A 19,778-nucleotide genomic window follows, 5' to 3' on the forward strand; every position below is an offset into this window, starting at 1 on the left:
TTGTAAGTCTTTGTTTTCTACCTACCATAAGAAATCATCAACATGATCAGTATCTATAAATACATTATAAATTCTTGAGAACCAAATAAATCATTTTAGAATTAGTTTGGGAATTAGAGAAGTTGGTTTCTCCTGTACTATAAATATGTACGCATGTGTTTTCGATAGTCTACTGCGAAGGTCAAATTTACCGTATTGAGCTTAACTAATAATCACACCACTTTTAACTGATTGCGCCAGAAGCACTTATTTGCATAGTTCATTCTGATAGGTTAAACAGTCTCTACACTTCTTCACGCGTGTCAATAATGTTGCGGTTTAATATGTATATGTACGTAAAAGAGGCTTGTATAGTAATCATTCTTTGGTGAAGAAGCGGAGACTGTCTAACCTTTCAGAATGCACTATGCAGATCAGTATTCTTGTCACCGTTAGTAAAATAGTGAGATAAGCTTTAATGCTTTATTGTATGTCTTCCACTTATGGTCCAATGGTAAGATGCCGGCGTTCCCACCGCCATTGCTCTGGTTTAATTCCCATTGCACAATGTTATGTGATTTTGGCCAACGATGTTTATCATTGCACAAATATGCTAGTATACTGTGAAAACTTGTATGGAAACAAATACCTATAATTACTATATGCATTACCATTTTTATCCACCATATTCTGCTGTATATAAGGCTTATAAAGTGCACTTTCAAATTTCTGGCCAAAATGGGATTTTTAGGTGTGCCCTACAATCTGGAAAATACGTTACATGTAAGATACAAATAGATTCTCTTACCGTCTATCCTTTATAAAAGAGTAGTAGTGTCCAGCGTGCGCCTGACCGCTGTGGACCACCACGCCCACCAGCTCGTAGTTCTCCGAAATTGTGACCTTTTTCCTGGGTGAGCCTCCAGACGGGCCATCACCCCGCCCCTCGCTGCCCTCCCCGCAGCAGTCCTGACGCGCCATGCCAGACACTGTGTACGGCTCCATATTGAGCACCCAAGGGAACTACAAAACACAGAACATTAACACGTCTTTTGCCGTGACATGGACAAGTATTATCCATCTATGATACGCACCCGAATCTGTTCGTCATATTTGATGGAACGTCCGCTTTCCCAATCAAAGCCGAAGCGCATGAGATGAATGCACAGAACGCTGGGGAGGGATTTGATGCATGTCCGCTTTACTGTGGTTCTCTGTATGTGTGAAACCAAGAAACCTTTAGGAACCTTTGACAGCAAAAACATGATACGATTAGAGAAGTTTTACTCACCTTTTCCTTGCATTTCTCACAGTAGTAAGCATTGCTGCCTTCTAGAACTTCCCCACGGACAAACTGGTCCAGTGAGATCTCTAGGCTCTGGCAGGAAGTCACACCAAGGTTCAACGCCATGAACGTCTCTTCACGCTCGTACCTAAAGTCCAGAATACATATAATTTGCAAGTTAAAGGACATTGCAGTGTTTTAACAAAAGCAATGTAAGTACGTCACTTTGTACTAGAAGTCTTGTTATTTCATGCAAATATATGTAACATAAACCAGAAATAAAATGTGAGATTCTATTTTGCTGCCGGTGCATCCAATCATTGTGTCCCTAAAGTAAGAACAATCAACCTTCATGACTCACCGATGTGGACAGTCTTTACAGATTTTTTGGTCAGAAAAGATGCCCTGAAATGTGTTTTTGAAGATTTGCTCTCTGCCCATTTTCTGTCAGAGGGAAAAACAAGATGTGACTCAGTTAACACAAAAAAACCCGCTTTTATTTGAGGCAAATGATACCTTGAGATGTTCGTCAAGTTGGTCCACCAGGCTGGTAAAGAATTCATAAGCGTCCTGTTGCTCTCGTACGTACAACTCTTTGTTCCACATCTTGAAGATCTAAAACAATTGAAATTAAATATATTACTATTTAAAAGAGTTTTGTAAAGGAAATGTACTATAATTCTAAGATGATTTCAGTTAAGAGATCTAGTAGACATTTTTATTCTTAAAGAACCACTCCACTTATTTTGAAATCTGCTAATACCTTCCAGAAGTTCTCAGGAACATAGTACTGCAGTTTGCTCTCCATCAAGTGACCAAACAGAGACTGAACCTGGTAGAACACACTCTCATCGGGCTGATCTGTGTCGTCTTCAATGGACAGGAATGCCTTTAGAACAACATACATGGACATTAATACTTGTATATGATATAGATTTTACTATTTCTAAACAACACCTAGTGTACCTCTGGCAAGCCTGGCTGCATGTATAGCTGCTGGAAAACTGCGTTCATATAACACGTGGCTCCACCGTTCTTTAGGCCCACAAAACCCGAAACAGAGCGGCTCTCTACAGGGGGAAGATACTGACAAACGAAATACCAGCAATAAAACTTCACAGCTCAGGTATTATTTGGTATCACGTATCGGTTACTTACATCAAACTCTTTACAGAGCGATGGGTCAGACTGGTGGTGCATGGAGAGCAATTCTCTCGTGATAAGTCGCAAGTTGGAGAGGGAGCTGTCAGCTAGCATCACCAGAACCTCGTAGGCCGCCAGACGACTGCTGGCTGTGCTACATCTAGTCAAATAGTACGGATGAGTCTTTAAACTAGGTGAGATCAACCTTAGATTATGGTATTATTATTTACAAATGGAATAGAAATGCAACCATATTACACAAAACTTTTTTTCTTACTTGGATCCAAGTTAGCAAGTTTCAATTTCCCTTCTCTTAAAAAAATTGATCCTCACAGATCGATCGCCTTACTTGGGATGAAAATCGTGGCTCGGGGCCGGAGAGGCAGTGGAGTTAGAGGTGTTTATGATGATTCGTGAAGCTCGGAACAGGAAGTCATCCAACAACTGCTGAATCAGCGATGGGCCTGCAGGTGTGGTCATGTGTTATAAGTGAACAATTGTGACAGTGCACAGCAAAAAATAAATTATCATCTAATTGGCGTAAAACTTTGCTCATTTTGGGTCAAGTCACAATAATGTGTATAGCCTGTAATCACAAGATGCCTCAAAGTACTGCACAGGCGTATAATTTGTTTTCATTTGTAGATATTTTAAACTGAATTCTGGAGGAAGATAAGAGAAATCTATCTTGTACTGCGCAGAAGGATCAGATATCAAAGAGCGGATTTTAAAAAGAGTTTTAAGAGCAGTTTTCCAACAACATGACAGTGCACATAACAACGAATCATTCTTACCACATCTGCAGAAAGATTTACTCATGTTAAGTAACATTTTTCTCGTATTAAGATTTTTTTTAACTCGATTTTCGAGTAAGGAAAATCATTCTTAATCAAAATCATCTGGAAAGTATACATTTAAAAAAAAAAATTAAAGAACATATTTCCTACATATTTAAATGAGCAAAACAATCTTCCATCAACCGTGGTTAAATTTATCCAGAAAAAAACCAACACCTTCAATACCACCTACTTACCCAGCTGTTCCTTCTCTTTGCCACAAAGCGAGAGCAAGGTCTTGATGAGCCTCAAGTGTCCCGCCAGGAGGATGTTGTCCGCCTCGCTGGTCTCCATCTCAGAGCTCCAGCTGGGCTCAAAGTTGTCCAACCAAGATATTTCATCTTCCAGCATGGTAGCGGTGACAACGTGTGACACCTCCATTTCAGAAGCTGCATGGGGTGAACAGAAAGAAAACCAGAGTTTATCATGAATTCCAAAAGTAGCTTTAGAGTTGTTTTTTAATTATTTTTTTTGCAATTTAAAGCTTACTTGTTAGATCATCCAGTAGCTGACACCTCAGGTCGAAGTATTCTGTGCACTGGGACAGCAGTCTGACAGTCAAAAGCCAAAAACATTAGTACCTGGTTCCAGTACTTTTTGCACTCCTAAATTTCCCTAGATTTACCTTTGGTTGACACCCCTCATGACCGAAGTGGGACTCCAAAGTGGCAGCTGAGCTGAGAGAATGACGGAGAGCAGGAACAAGTTGGGTTTCTGCACGTCAGCGAAACCAGACGTGTCCGATTGACTCAGGGTGTACAGCTGGTCACAGGCCACACGGCGGATCTGAAAGGAAAGAAGTTACTTAATAGGCATGGGCATGTATGGGATTCTAAGGACGTTGAGCAAAAATAATACGGTATCAAAATGACAGCCCAAAAATGCCATTATTTAGATTTTTTTTAATTTAAAAAAACCCCAAAACAAAACAACATTCTTTCCCCATTGAACGAAAAACACATTATTTTTGACAAAATATACAATACTCGTTGAATTAAAAATAATGCATTAGATTCGAACATCATATAGGATTTTTACACCTTTTACAAATTTAAGCACACTTTAAGGACTTACAAAGACAATTTTCTAATATCTCCTGTACCATTAAAGCGAGTTTTCGTCTGCACGCCGATCTCGGCAAACGAGATCTCGTTGCTTCGAGATTACGTCATTGTTGTGGTGCTTGTCGTCGATTCAAGGTGAAAATCAACACAAAATTGGTAATTTCTTCAGTGTCAGTAATAAGTCGAAACATAATGCTGAAAGTGATAACGGCAATAATTCCGGCACGAAAAAAACGGCGGAGAAATTCTTCGGAAGATCGCTAGGAAAACACGAGAGGCTGGGAAAACACGTGTGTTGAAGCGAACGAGTCGAAGAAAGAAAATAAACAAAATAATACTAGCAAGATAAGGACTTTTCTGCCAAAATTGACTTAATTTTATTCCTGGTTAAGCTATGAGGAGGATGATAATGGATTGGACCTTGAGAAGGCATTACAACTGTGGCGGGACAGCAAACCACGAAGAATATATGAACTGAAAAATTTGAAGCGATAACTGCTATTACCAATTAACTGTGATGATTAAAACTGCATGAATATATAAAATAATATTTCAGCAATATTATTTTGTATGATTTACAATATTGTGAACTGAAAAATCTGAAGTGATAACTGCTTTGTATTAAGACATATGATTTTTAGATCTTGAGTAAATCACGAATATATTTGTGGTTTTGAACAATGCGTGTGTAAATATATTTTAGACAAATCCCTGCCAATATTGGTGTTGGGTAAAAATGACAAAAATATGTAGCTGACATTTTCTGTTGCTGGAAGTTCTTCCCATTACAATTTACCAATGGGAAACTTTTTGAAATGGCCCATAATAAATGTCCATAATGAATAGGTAATCCTTGCATTTACAGACATTTCATAGTTTATATGTGGCATGCACTTGTCCTGTAGGGGGCAATGACGCTGCATAGGACAATGCCATACAAATTAATGCCAGCTGCGGGAAGAAGAAATGCAATGGCAAAACAAAGCCATCACAGAGCAGCCTCAGCATCATTTTTAAGCAGAAACACGGCAACAATTTCAAGCATTTAAAAGCACATCACTCATAATTCAATCACTTTTCCATCCTTGAAATTACAACATTGAAATTCATGCATTTTCAAGGATTTTAAGCACTTGTACGCACCCTATTCATATCATCAGAGAGCATGCAATTAGATGTTAAGCAATTAGATGTTAAGTTGATGACCTCCACTTTTTGTTGGTCCTTTTTTGAAATATTTGCGATTCATGGTTGGATGTTTGTATAAATGTAGGTGTATACGTGAGCTGCTAAAAAAAGCAAAATTCCCTAAAAAGGGTCAGGAAACTGTCTTTTAATCCTTTTATTTACGTCTTTCTGCCTTGCGTGTCTTTGTACGTGTCGGAAAAGTTAACACACTAATTGAAAGTATTTGACCAACTGTTCTAACACAGGCAGTTTTGAAGTCGGTCCCTTTCACTTTAAATACAAACATAAAAGAGAGACAGAATTAGCGATATTGAAAAGTTTGCTTTTTAACACCGCCGTAAATCATCACGCCAATTATTGAGCCACAACTATGATTTGAGAAATGTTATGATACTGCTTCACAAAAATTACTAAAAAAATTGAATTGAATAAAAAATAAATAAAAATAAAAATAAACCACTAGGCTGAAAAAGTAAAATAATTGACCTAGAAACTGGATTGATGTTTACGTCTTAGAGTTGTAGATACATCACTGATATACAGTAAATATATGAACAAAGATAAGCCAAAGTATAAATGGATAATTTCATCATCTGAGTAAAAAAATATTTAGTGGACCTCACCAGATATGACAGTTTTTATTATCCTCCTACAGTATTTGTTAACTATTCAGTCTTAGATTATGCAACATTGTCACAGAAATCTTCGTAAGACCGTTGAAAACTTGAAAAAGAAGCATATGTCCCCTTCTAATGCAGTTTACCTCTCCGCTAGGAGATCCCAGCAGCACATCAATGATGAAGTCGCTGACAGAAGGCAAGTTGTAAAAAGAGGCTGCGTGGGAGAAGAAAAAAAACATGACACAGAAATTTTGACGGTAGGTAACCACAGGGAGCGAGAATAGCAGCTTGATTCTTACACAGCTGCTGACAGCGTAGCTGCAGGCAGGTGACCAGGAGTGACAGAGCCTCGCGAGCGATGATGGTGTCCTTGATGGAGACGCTCTGCTGACGGACACAAATGCCGGCATGCAGCGCAGTTGGCGTGGCCTCCCCCTCGCTGCTGGAGCTACAGTTACTTCCTAAGAAAAAAATCAATATATAATGTTAGTCCTGTGACCCATTGCATTTATTAAAAAATTGCTCTGTGTAGTAAAAAGCATACATAACCAATATAAATAACAGAATTCTGTGTCTTATTCCGGAGGTTTTACTGGCACACTTCAAGTACTAGGGCTGCTTGATTTTGGGAAAAAAAAAACCTGATTGTGATTTTTCAGACCAGTATTGCAATTACGATAAAATTTCAATTTTAAAAGAAAAGTACATTTTCTGTGCTATTTTTGTGAGTACTTAATCATAGTGAGCTGTGTGTCCCATAGAATTTTGTGTGACCCCAAGGGTGTGGACAGCCTAGGGCAGGAGTCTTTTTTTTAAAGAACAATATTGATTTAAAAAAGAATCCAGAATACAAGAACTATGATATAACATGTATTTAAAAAAAAATACTCTTTGTTCGATAAATTTACATTTATTTTGCTTAACAGGAGTTAATTATCAGCCTTCTTGCTGCTAAGGGAAACTAAAAATCACAAAAAAAGGCTGGGCAAGATTATGGTAGGTAAAATTGTTGCATTTTGATTACTTTAACAGAAACACTTTCAAACAACAATGCAAATCTCTCACCTGTGCTGCTGACTCTGGTGCGAACTCCCTGGGATAGAAGTGAGGCATGGGTCTCTCTGATGGGTTGTGGACTGCCAACCAGATCTAGTCGCCCCGCTGCTGCAGCCCAGGTCAATCGCATGAAACAAGCCACAGTGGAGGTGAAGTCACCAACCTCCATGGTCTAAGAGAAAGAAATATGTGATTGGTCTACAACTGCCCTAAGCTCTTCAAACAGTAAGCATTTATATTTCACTATGCATATGGCTTGCCACTTTACCTGAATTGCCACCCGGGCAGCGGGTATGATCTCCTCTACTCTAATGGATGAGCGTTCAGACAGGGACATCTGCCTGTAGGAGGACTTTTCCGGTGTGGCGCACAAAGACAGTTGGCGACCAGCACGACTTGCGTTGCGGAACGGGCGGGAAGAGAGTGCCTCGCCGTCCCGGATGACGTCGTCATCCAATGACATGGGCATGCTTTGGCCAACAAGAAGAAACCTGTGATGCAACCCAAACATCATTAAAGCACAGAATATCAGATTCTTAGTGATCTGAGATGCCTTTGACAAAGTGTTGCACCTGGCCAACTGGAGACAGATGGAATAAACGCCTTGTCGGGTCTCATAATCCACCTCCGATGGGATGGAGTCTCTTTGCATAACATTCACAACTAGACTGCAAATGAAGAGACAATTTCAGGAAAAGAACAATATATACTTCTGCATGGTATTTACTGTTGTTAGATATACAAAAAAACTGCAGAGGAGAAAAGAGGTTACATTAAATTCCAAATGCCATAAATTAAGAATGTTTTTCACTTGCAACATTTGAAAAAGTCGTTGCAAAATGTGTGATTTTATATTCTATAATGGTTTTCAAAAGTAGAATCTTAGAAAAATATATTTTTTTGTTGTTGTTAATGTGTTTGAAGCAAGGGGCAAAACCATTCTAAATCATTTAATATGACCTCGACCTTCATGTATTGCAGATTGTCCCCTTGGGTTGGTAATATTTTTGTGAATCTTTAATACAATTTTATGATACTGTGACCTTAAAATAAAGTAATATTCATTTGATCATCAATATAGAGAAAATAAACTGTTGTGGTACCTAAGGCCTCCTGCTTTGAGAAAGTTGTCACAGAAGGACTTGCTGCTCGTTTTAGCCATCTCATCATCAGACGTGGGCATGAGTTTTGAACTTAGCACCTGCGGGGGAATGAAAAATTAGGAATCATAAACATGGAAATATGCACATTACCAATGGTGTACTAGAACAATAAAAGTTATCTAATACTTCTAATTGTGGTGTGCATTTAAAAAAGAAAAAAAAAAGAAAAGTGTAAAAGTCATTTTTTCTTTGAGCATTTTTATCTTGTTAGAAGGTAATTCAGGTTAGAACATGTTTACTATATGGTTAGATTTCTCACCTCCAAGTTGTACAGCACTCTAAAAGTAGACATGCCCGGGGCCAAGGACCTGAACAAGGACTCCAGAATGGACGCGGCACTGGGTTGGTGCTGATTTTTTGATACTGTAGATGGTGAACGAGACCCCGTCCCTTGGCCAAGAGTGAACAGTGTCTTCTACAAGAAAATATGGTAAAAGGAGTCTGAATGGACTGTAGGATCATGCTGCCTCTTGTATGTCAGTCTTGGTACTACAAGTAACATGGTGGTGAGCTGTTGACTTGAGTTAACGTACTAAAAATCAAATACTGCTTATACATCAAGCATACAAAAAAAATTAAAATCTCATTGAAACAAGCGTACCTGGTGGCTCCATACACTGGATTCTTTCGGGACAAAGTTATCGAGAGCATCCTGCACTTCAGGATCTGTTGGGATCAGGAGGAGCAGCTTTCTCACACGAAGAGTAATCCTGGGAGGAAAGAAAACAGCGCATCTGACTTCTTGCCTGGGTATAGATGCTTTTTGAAACATGGATATTATAAAGTTAAATGATAATAACATAAATATATAAAATATATTACAAAAGGAAAAATCATATAATTTAAGTTAAAGGAGCTGTAGGGAATTTTTAACTTTGTCACCCTCTGCCGCCATCTACTGGCTTAAAGTCATGATAGCAACCTTAGTCAGCTCCTTTCTTTGATGTGCTCAACAAATCCTCTTTTTTAATATTTCTTGAGGTTTGGGTTGGCGTTTGGACTGAACTTGAAGGAGGTGGCTTATTGCATTTACCATTTTAATGATACACTTACATACTATAACAAAAACCTGCAGGGATAAGCATGAAGTCACTCTCTAACACTCCTCCCAGACCTTATTCCTCAAACTTAATGTTTTCTGCCCCGAACACCCCTGATAAAAGTAAGATAAAGATAGGCGCAATAAAAAATAAAGCATAAGGGCTCTTTGAACAGAGTCGGGCATTGTTCCACATACTTGATAGAGAATGTATATACATTTAAAAATTTTAAGGACCCTTCAAATGACGCCTCCCACTTTAAAAAATAAAAACTAATACAAGTCAAATACATAAAAACAAATAAAAAATTACAACAAAATACAATAAAATTGACGAGCAAGTAATATGGTTCACAGGAAAAAAAGTTTTTTTTACCTGCTTTCATCCAAATTAGCCAACTGGTAAAGCATCTCAAACACATTGCACACCAGCGCCATAACAACACCCGGCAGAGACTTCTCCTGTTAAGGGAAATTTAAAATAACACAAACATATCAGTACCTAAACAAATTGGGGAAAGTGAAAGCTCTTCTCATGGTTATTGTAATGCTACCTGCTCCAGGGCGTAGGCGGAGTTGAAGACAGCCGAGCTGGAACTGCTTGATGCTGACGCCGAAGACTCCGAGCTGCCCGAGGGCGTCCCCGTGCCCGAGCTCTTCACAGTCAGGTTCTGCTCGTCGTTGAAGCCCAGCTGGGAAAGCAGCTTCTGGTCTCGGTTCATGGTCAACTAACACGTGGTGAAGGGACAGCGGAGGGATCAAATGAGAGAAAAAAGAAACAAAAAACAGGGATGTTGCTTAAGGTGGTGTTTCCCCTGCCACTTCTTAGACGCTTTAAGCCAAATGCATACGACAACTTTGAATTGACGCTGGCTTCAGGGGAAACACATGACTGGGAGAGGAGTACAGTACTTTAATGAGGGAGTGACAAATAAAAAAAGCATTAACGAAAAAAAAAAGGACACAGAATTCTTACCACTGACAATCACTAACACGTACCACGCTATCATTTGCAAAGATCTGGACATTATCCACTGGACAGCTCAAGTGCTCGGATATCTTCCACCGGATGCTCCCTATCGTCTCATTACTGTGAGTCTGCAGGGATAGAGAAGAGAGAGAGGTAGAATGAGATTTTGTCTGTGGATGCTAATCAATAAATGCTTATTAGAGGGCAGATACAGTACCTCTATGGTGAACGTGTCTTTGGTTGACTCGTAAGTGATTTGAAGAGTGACTGGGTGTCCATTGAAGGAAGCCCCGTGAGGTAGTATGGTGCGAGGAACTGAGTACATATCCTGCAAATAGGGATAAGGAGCTTTATAAATGGGCTGTGAAATCATTGTGTTTGTATTTACTGTATAATAATTAAAACAAAACGATACATGGAAAATGCCATGTAAGTAAATGGAGACCATTAAACATTTAAGAATGCATTCAGGATGCAGTCAGTTATTGAACTAAAAAGTACATATTTTTCGTTAATACTTAAAAAAAAAAATAGGCGTACTCTTCAGAATTCAGATAACGAGCTGATGCCAGTACTATTCATATGCAAATGTTTCTATAAACAAAGACCTTCCTATCAGAAATGATTCAAACTAATAATTTACTTGCATTTTTTTTTAAGTTAAAAAATATTCTATTATAGAACATCCATCCATTATCTGCACCTCTTATCCTCAGTAGGGTTGCGGCGGTGCTGGAGCCCATCACAGCTATCGTCGGGCAGTGGGCAGGGGACACCCTGAACTGATTGCCAGACAGTCGCAGGGCACACAGACAACTCACTCGCTCATTCACACCCAGGGACAATTTGGACTGGCCAATTAACCTGACATGCATGTTTTTTTACTATGTGTGAGGAAACCGGAGTGCCCGGAAGAAACCCCACGCAAGCACGGGGAAAACATGCAAACTCCATACAGAAAGGTTCGATCTCATAACCGCAGAACTGTGCCGCAGACGCGCTAATCACTCAGCCGCCGTGCTGCCCTATGATAGAACACTAAAGGCAAAATTATGAATTTCAAAAATTGTTGTCGGGCAATTGTAGGTCAAACTTGGCCTTCAGTCTCTAGTCATATGTCCACAGGCTTGAAAACTGATACAAATATTGATAACCATTGCATATTCTGAGGCCCAATACTGATATTGGGTACTAAAAAAAAAATACTTCGATTGCTGTCTACTCATTTTATCCATCCATGCACCGCTTATCCTCCGGGGTCGCGGAGGTGCGGAGCCCGTCCCAGCTATCTTCGGGCAGTGGACAGGGGACACCCTGAATTGGTTGCCAGCCAGTCGCAGGGCACACAGAGACAGACAACTCAATCGCTCATTCACACCTCGGGTCAATTTGGACCGGCTAATTAACATGACATTTTGGAATGTGGGAGGAAACCCATGCAAGCACAGGGAGAACATGGAAACTGCACAGGAGGAGTCGATCCCATAACCTCAACTCTATGCCGCGGAAGCACTAACCACTCAGCTGCAGTGACGCCCTATTCATTTGATAATTTCAGTAATTTGATAAAATTGAATATCTAAGTTATGCAATATGTGTGATGAGTATTTTACAACTTCATCATTCTAAGTAACAAAAGATTACAAAAAAATGCTGAAACAGAGGTATACCTCTATAGTGATTACATAGCGTTCAGCCAACAGCAGCAATCTTTCGATTATGACCAGCTTTGTGGATCTGGAGGAAAAAAAAGAATATTTAAAACGGACAACCATTGAAAAATGCTGTCGACAACCACACAGTTTATAAATCATACCTGGAAGGTGATTGTACAGACGTGGCTACCGTGGGCATAGCAGTGGCCGTCAGCATCTTGGTTGCTCTCGTAACAGCATGGGTCAAAGTCGGACCGCCTAAGGCCGAACTGGCGGCCTGATATGAATAAAAAAGAAAACCAAAAACACACAAAAATATATGTTTTAGGTGTTATTCAAACAAAAGAAGATAAATAGGTTGTCTTCCGAGTGTGGCAGCACTCACCTCAAGTCTCTTATAACAATCAGCAATGAATTTCTTGTGCAAAGATACTGAATCCTGTAAAGTAGACAACATAATATAGATCAGAAAAGCCAGGTTTTAAATGATTGAATACCTTTTCTGTATTTATTGCCAGCTTTTATCAGAAAAAAATGAATAAAAACAAAACACTGACCTTCTTCATTTTGGGGTTGAGGTTGGTGTAGCTGTACGTAATAATCAGTTGGATTGCTTCATTGGCTATCTCTTCATCCGGGGTTTCCATGGCGATACGCCAGATAAAATCCATCCCCGTCAGGTCGAGGCGTTCCACACACTGAAACCACATAGAATACATTTCTCAACTTGTTCACAGAGCACTGCACAATGGACAAAATTTGATTCGAAACATACCAGCTGAGTTCCTTGGCGCTTCAGTCGGTGATCACACAGATTGACGTTCTCAAAGAAGGTCTTAAACAGGTTGAAACCTTGAGGAATGCAAAACAATGTTATAGGAGGTGCATCGAATGCTCAATTAAGAGGCCTATAAAAGTGCTCCTGACCATTCATGGTGATCTCATATGGTTCCAGTTTCAATATCTTCTCCTTAAAGAGCTGCTGCTGAACATCACTCTCAAGATCATGCTGGCCTTTAGTGAACCACTCAAAGGCCATCTGGAAGGGGAAATGAAAACAATATAATCGAGGGAGAAATTAATCAAGTAAGCCGTAAATTTGTTAAATGTGTGGTTAAAATTTGTATTAGCACTAAGCTGTTGAGAACAATAATTTTAATATTATTAGATATATACATATATATATATATATATATATATATATATATAAAACATAGTTGATTGATTGCTATGATACAACAAAATATGGGTCTTTCAAATCCTATTTCAAATGAGAATTGTAAAATAACTGAAACTTATTTAAATTCTGCCTCAGGATATTTAAAAAAAATGGGGGAAAAAAAAAACCTAATTAAAAAAAAAAAAATCACATTTCGTAAAACCTCCAAAAGTCTTGTTTGATAAAACATGAATGTTGCATTTTTACTCTAATCAATATATGTTCAAAATAAATACAAATTATTAACTTCTGAGTTGTATTTTTCCACCCAATGATAGGCAAATTATTTTGATAATTGTTTTTAAAAATCGTTCCTCTACCAATAAATCATAATTTTTTGCTTTTGAGCAAAAAATAAACATATCTTAGAATTTTCTTTTTGTTTTTCATGATACTTAAACGGGTTGTGAACCTTTTTGACCAAAGGAGCCATAAAAGCAAAATATTTTAGATTTTTGAGAGCCATATATATATATATATATATATATATATATATATATATATATATTACCGCAATACCAGCTCTCCAGACAAAAGCTATTTTTTCACTGCATTTTAGTTCATTGTAATGTTGGATAGTTTGATGAAATTTATGAAATAATAATAAAGCCAAAGCCCGTGTCCCGTATACACAAAAATACCACTTTAAACTTTTCTCCCTCCCAAAGTTGCTTAATATCATTGAGGCTCATTTTGACCTTCATTTATTTCTTAAAAATAGTTTAAAGCAACATTGTTTTCTAAATATGTCGCAAAAAATGCAAACGAAAAGTTCATTGATGTATTTCCCTTCAGCGCAGTGGGCGCATGTAAAAGAGAGGAGCGTGGTGTGTGTGCATAGCTGCGCCTATCCGTACTGTTCACCCAATCAAATTGTTCTGAGTGCTTGGCTAGCGTTTTGGACTACAGTTTTTTTATCATGTGTTTTCATGATAAAGTGTCTCAACCGTGAACATAACTCATTGAATGAGCTACCATATAAAGGATTCTTTAGCGACGTACAGCCAAAACCTGCTCTGTTGGTGTATCACCTTGACTTTCAACTGTAGAGAAGAGTACGCTCTTTATATACTGGACTGAACACTGCACCGTGACGGGGAAGCTTTGGCTATGTGCCCACCAAACTCGACACGGAGTTGGAATACTACACAGGAAATTAGCACATGTAGTATTTTATTATCGAGCCATATGTACTCATGAAAAGAGCCATAGATTCTCAGCCCCTGATCCAAAGTGTCCCTAAATTATTTATTAGAGTGTTAAAGAGTAAAAGTTTTCTTATTTTAAGTTATTAAATGTACCATGCAAAAACAAAAAAAACTCTGAATTCATTACTAAGGAAATAATGATCTTTAATTATACTGGGGGGAAAATCATTTTGGAGATTAGTTTTTTCACATCACAGTGAAGAAAATTTAAGCCGTTGAGATAATTTCTTAATTAGATGATTATGAAAACAGTTGCAAGGTAATTTCATAATCAATTTTAATCAACTTGTTTTTGCATTTTTCTTGTGATAAAATACATCAAAACTGATAATTAAAGAACAAAAAAGGTCAAGAGGAGCATCACATTATTATCTGAATACCTCACGGTCCAGTTCACAAACATCCGGGCCGGACACCAGGCACTCCCAGATCTCCTTGGCCCTGTTCCAGACCAGGTATAGGCTGGCCTCCTGGAGGAAGAAGGCCAGGAAGCGAAGGTGCCCATCCAGATACTGAAGAGAGAGGAAATCAGTTCTAAAATAAATAAAGCACTAGTAATTACCTTTCAGAATGGCGGTGAATTAAAACCTCCTGATAGGTGTATCTTCCATCAACCATGGTGGAGCCAGATAGGCAACAGTTCCCTGCTGCGGTTACCGCAAGTCGATGGCAGCAAACGAGGGAACCCGTGATCAGCTTGACTATCTCAAAGTTCTTTTTCAGGTCCTGGATGATACTCTGTGGGAAGATGTAATGTGTCATTAAATTACCTAAAATTCAAAATCTCTGTCTTACTTGACTCTTTTAATAATGTTTCGGTTACATCACGAAAAAAAATGAACCAGTAAAATACAGTTACCTGTAGTAATTAAAACTTTTTAAAACGTTTTAAACTCATCAAAAAATTGAACGACTCAAATTATTTGATAATAAGAACTCTGGAAGTGCGTGTACAAAAATCCCGGGGTTAACTGATCTGTTCCTCTTAATAAAGCTAGATCTTAAGACTCCAAAATTGCAATTTTACATGCTTGCATGACATCAATGTCCTGTTTTCAATTAATTATAATAATTTAATAAGAATCATTAAGCATTAAAGGGGTTACTAAATTATAATTAACTGCAAATAATGAATCAGTTAATTCGTCAGAATTCATTATTTTTTTTAAATAATAACTAGCCCACAAAATAAACATTTATTTAGAAATAAATACCTTTTGGAGGAGTCAAAAACGATCTGATTTACTTAGCAAGGCATAACTTGTTGTGAATCATTGATCTTGATAGGACACTGCGTTTCTTTTGAAAACAAAATGTCGCTGTACTGAGTAGTGCAACCAAAAACAAGTGCCACAAAGCACCAAGTATACAAACTACGGAGACTTAAAGCAACTAAACTGCACTATTTTCCTGCTCAATTTTTTGCCCAGTCTTTCTCAAGGTTTTTAGGGTTACCTGTAGCACCAAGATGGCAGACAATCATTCCTTTTGAGGCTTATGGTATTTTAAATGAATACAAATTTCTCAACCTTTGAGTATTTTGAAAGATGCTAATAAGATAGTTTATGTATTTTTGCAGATTATTCAAATCAATATTGTTTTTTGTAATGAATAAAGTGTTTTTTAGGTACTAAATAACACACAATGTCCCTTTGTACAGTACCTCAAAATGTATTTTTCTAATAAAAACAGACTGTACAGTATTTAATAATGTAAACTTTACCTTGTCTTGCTTTTGGTAGGTCTGCTTGATGAAGGAACGAGTGATCTCGTGCAACTGACGCAGGGCGGGTACAACCCAAACGGCTTGAGGACTGCTTGGCTGAGAAGCCTGTCATGTACACACACGCACACTCGATTATCACACAAGGACAATCTATATATTGCGAGTGACGGAGGACCAACTGGCGAAAAGCAGGGAAGTGAAACTAGATGACCTTTGATCATCGCATATTTCTTCTGATCATGCTTGGTTTGCTTTTGCTGAGCCTGCTATTTTCTAGCGAGACCCATGCGAGGAAAAGAATCAGGACACCCGCATTAAAGTGACCCCTAAAAAAAGCAACTCAATTCCTCCATCCACTTTCAATCCCGCAGCGTAATCTTTAACAAAGTGCCAAAGCCAAGATCAGCAAACACCTGGTAGAGATTGCCCAGGTTAAAATCGAGAGTAAAATTATCCACCTGTGCCCAATAAAAGCCTCACTTCCAATGTAACCTCCGAAACGATTGGGTGGCAGGCGAAAATCAGCCAGAACGGATACGAGAGAAGTCGCAGGAAAAAAAAAATCAATAAAATCAGGCATCTCGTCTTACTTTCACCAACAGAGATTTTCTTTTTCCCCAAGAGCCAGACAGAAATGAACTTTGAGTGTCGCTGCCTTTTAGATCCTCTTGAATCTGGATAGCAAACATTTCATTTAAGCTGGGTCACATAAAAAATTACTACATCATCGCAATCAAAAATTCTTTCCGAGAGGTTAAATCACATTTGTCCGTATAGCCTTTAATCAAAAAAGTCTCTACGAACTGCACATGCCACAATTACAACATCCCGTGATAATTGAGGGCCAAGTGTGCAACGACAGTACATAAACCTAAGTCCTTTTAATTTCAGATGGATACCTAAGGCTTGGCAATTGATGTAATTAATCAGAATAATTAGTATACTGTATTGGCAGCACGGTCAATGACTGTTTAGCGGTTCTGCTTCACAGTTCAGAGGTCCTGGGTTTAATTCCAACTCCCAGCCTCCCTGTGTGGAGATTGCATGTTCTCCCCGTGACTTTGGAGCTTTTCTCTGGGCAATCCGGCTTTCTCCCGCACCCAAAAACATGCATGGCGATTCAGTTGTCCGTCTCTTTCATTGTGCCCTGCGATTGGCTGGCAACTAGTACATGGTGTCCCTTGCCCGCTGCCCTAAGTCAGCTGGAATTGGTTCCAACCCCCTGGTCTAGTTTGGATAAGCGGCTGCAAAATGTATGAATGATTACTGAATGTAAAAATCGATGGTCGTTGGAACACTAGGGGTTAATGGTACACTGTGTAATATTTAACCACTAGATGTCGCTGTATTGTGTAGTGCAACAGAAAACGAGTGCAATAAAGCACAAAAAAGTATACAAACTACGGGTATTCAAAGTGCCTAAACCGCACCATCGTTTTGCCTAGCCTTTAACAAGATTTTTAGGTGTACCCCTAGAAGCAAGGTGGCAGACAATTATGTTGACTCCCTCTAAGTGAGCCTCATGTTATCCAAACCAAATAAAAATGTATTGACTTGCCGGTACTTTAAAAAGTAAAAAAGTTTAAATGATGGTTCTTGTATTTTTGCTTATCATTCTAATACATATTGTTTATTGTTATAAATGACGTTTGTTTTACCACCAGGAGGCGCTAACAAATACACAACGTCCCTTTAGATGAGTGCCTATCAGGTTTACGGTTTAAAATTGATTAAAATCAGATTTTTCCAGACTGACTGATGAAATTTAGATTAAATGTATGGGCCATACTGCCCAGCCATATTGATGCCACACAAGGATTCCAAAGTAAGTTAAGTTACCTAAATTCTCTAATTTTCCTAAAATAGTAATTACTAATTATCCAATCATTGCTTTTCTGCTTACGTCTTTGACCTTATACAACAAAGAAAACAGAAAACATTAAACAGTAGCATGTATGCGTTTGCTTCTCACCAACCACCCTGTAAAGAAGCCAAGCACAGTTAACAGGGATGTGCCAGCCCCAGATGAAAGCGGTCACAAGCAAGTGATGAAACGTAGGGCTTGCTTTTAAAACCTTCAAACTCACTGAACCTTAAGCCATTTCAACTTTACACCCATAAAAATATACAATAAAAGTGTATGCCAGAGGAGAAGAAAATGTGGTAAAGAGGACACCTCCGTCCCCCACCTTCTTGATGTCTTCAATACACTTGATGATGTAATTGCGTTTGACGGTCTCCTTGACGGCGTAGGCGTCGCTCAAGATCCCCAGGTGCTCCTCCAGCGCCTGCTGAACCAGACTGGTGGGCAGCGTGGGCAGGTGTGCCAACTCCCAAAGCACCTCGAGGACCTGAACGCAACACAGATGCCAACAATTAGTATGCCAAGGTGAATTTAGCTTGCATGGTATGACAACTATGAAACCTACCAAAACAGATAATGTAATTCTTCAACAGATAGATACTAGTCCTAACATAATATACCATGTCTATATATGTACATATTTATTTTTTAAATTATACACTATACAACTAAGAGCTGCCAAATAAAGAGAATTTTCAGATTTTTAAAATGTTTTTGTAGCGCCATTTTTAAGTTAAAAGTGGTTATTCGACACAAAAATGCATATTACTGTAAATTCCGGACTATAAGCTGCTACTTTTTTCCAAAACGTTCAACCCTGCAGCTTATTCAGTGATGCGGCTTATTTGGGTAATTTTTCTAACGGATGCCAGCAACGCTCGAGTAAAAAAAGGTGGAATATATGCGCCGAGGAAGACTGCAACTTCTAAACTTGTGCATAAATTAAATTAGCGTAAACATACCCTAATCATGCAAAATGCAAAAAGAAAGGCACATGACACAGCTTTCAAGCTAAAAGCAATCGAGCAGTCCGATAAAGAAGGAGCGAGCGTGTTGCTAGCGTGTTTTGGAGTAAGGGAGCGTGGGACGACGTCTATATGACAAAGTTTCTTTCCGACACTGAGGAAGACAACTTTGATGGCTTCAGTTCTAAGGAGGAAGATGAAGACGGTTTACCGTGATTTTTACAAGTACGGTATGTTTTTTTTAACAGACCCGTTTACTGTGTTGCGAGCGTGTTGCTACCATTAACTGCCCTGTCACAGGCACCTTTTGGGATGAAAGTTATAATATTATTAAAGCTTTTAAAACTCTCTCGGTGTACCGTCTTTCTTTGTAAATATGTGTAACCATGTATAATATGTATTTGCAACTGTTTATTTTTGTAATGTATTTATTTCAGACACTTATTCTGATATGTTTTGCACGGGCAAATAAAAAAGAAGGGGCGAAACAAACGCGGGGTGACGGGAAGTGGGGTAAAAGCGAGACTTGTTTGTGGACGCGGCGGACAATAGTGGATATATATTTTTCCCACCCTTACCTTTGGAAATACACACTTTTTTCCTTGGATTACTTTCAACGGGCACCCGGACTCTGCAGGTCCGCATCAAACCTTAAGTACCGGTATCATTTTCGGTTTATTTTGACGGCTGTGATTTTTTAACTGTTGGGTATGGGTTAATTTTGTGTTTGTGTTGCATTTTCTCAATGTGGGCACATGCGGCTAATATACAGGTGCGGCTTGTGTATGTACAAAATCG

At 38.7% G+C, this 19,778-nt stretch overlaps 1 protein-coding gene across 2 annotated transcripts in view; it reads right to left on the reverse strand.

The window, feature by feature from the left end:
- Nucleotides 1–19,778, reverse strand: part of usp24 (ubiquitin specific peptidase 24) — a 44,733-nt gene that overhangs the window by 10,987 nt on the left and 13,968 nt on the right. Inside the window, exons 15-49 of one of the 2 annotated variants that reach the window (XM_088350329.1) lie at nt 18,341–18,502; nt 16,742–16,825; nt 16,149–16,256; nt 15,014–15,163; nt 14,806–14,937; nt 12,926–13,037; nt 12,774–12,850; nt 12,556–12,696; nt 12,384–12,437; nt 12,160–12,275; nt 12,014–12,080; nt 10,561–10,671; nt 10,373–10,471; nt 9,928–10,101; nt 9,750–9,835; nt 8,936–9,044; nt 8,594–8,749; nt 8,275–8,372; nt 7,744–7,839; nt 7,440–7,662; nt 7,181–7,343; nt 6,415–6,576; nt 6,259–6,329; nt 3,869–4,029; nt 3,733–3,794; nt 3,441–3,632; nt 2,757–2,871; nt 2,423–2,567; nt 2,231–2,350; nt 2,028–2,153; nt 1,781–1,879; nt 1,626–1,708; nt 1,271–1,412; nt 1,074–1,193; nt 788–1,002 (exon numbers count right to left, since the gene is read on the reverse strand). In XM_088350329.1, the coding sequence (XP_088206455.1) occupies nt 788–1,002; nt 1,074–1,193; nt 1,271–1,412; nt 1,626–1,708; nt 1,781–1,879; nt 2,028–2,153; nt 2,231–2,350; nt 2,423–2,567; nt 2,757–2,871; nt 3,441–3,632; nt 3,733–3,794; nt 3,869–4,029; nt 6,259–6,329; nt 6,415–6,576; nt 7,181–7,343; nt 7,440–7,662; nt 7,744–7,839; nt 8,275–8,372; nt 8,594–8,749; nt 8,936–9,044; nt 9,750–9,835; nt 9,928–10,101; nt 10,373–10,471; nt 10,561–10,671; nt 12,014–12,080; nt 12,160–12,275; nt 12,384–12,437; nt 12,556–12,696; nt 12,774–12,850; nt 12,926–13,037; nt 14,806–14,937; nt 15,014–15,163; nt 16,149–16,256; nt 16,742–16,825; nt 18,341–18,502 (4,331 nt within the window). The remainder of the gene's footprint in view (nt 1–787; nt 1,003–1,073; nt 1,194–1,270; nt 1,413–1,625; nt 1,709–1,780; nt 1,880–2,027; nt 2,154–2,230; nt 2,351–2,422; nt 2,568–2,756; nt 2,872–3,440; nt 3,633–3,732; nt 3,795–3,868; nt 4,030–6,258; nt 6,330–6,414; nt 6,577–7,180; nt 7,344–7,439; nt 7,663–7,743; nt 7,840–8,274; nt 8,373–8,593; nt 8,750–8,935; nt 9,045–9,749; nt 9,836–9,927; nt 10,102–10,372; nt 10,472–10,560; nt 10,672–12,013; nt 12,081–12,159; nt 12,276–12,383; nt 12,438–12,555; nt 12,697–12,773; nt 12,851–12,925; nt 13,038–14,805; nt 14,938–15,013; nt 15,164–16,148; nt 16,257–16,741; nt 16,826–18,340; nt 18,503–19,778) is intronic. The other variant, XM_088350330.1, reaches the window with a different exon arrangement.

Source organism: Urocampus carinirostris, chromosome 12 (genome assembly GCF_059441175.1).
Source record: "Urocampus carinirostris isolate Australia breed hairy pipefish chromosome 12, RoL_Ucar_1.0, whole genome shotgun sequence".
Classification (NCBI taxonomy): domain Eukaryota; kingdom Metazoa; phylum Chordata; class Actinopteri; order Syngnathiformes; family Syngnathidae; genus Urocampus; species Urocampus carinirostris.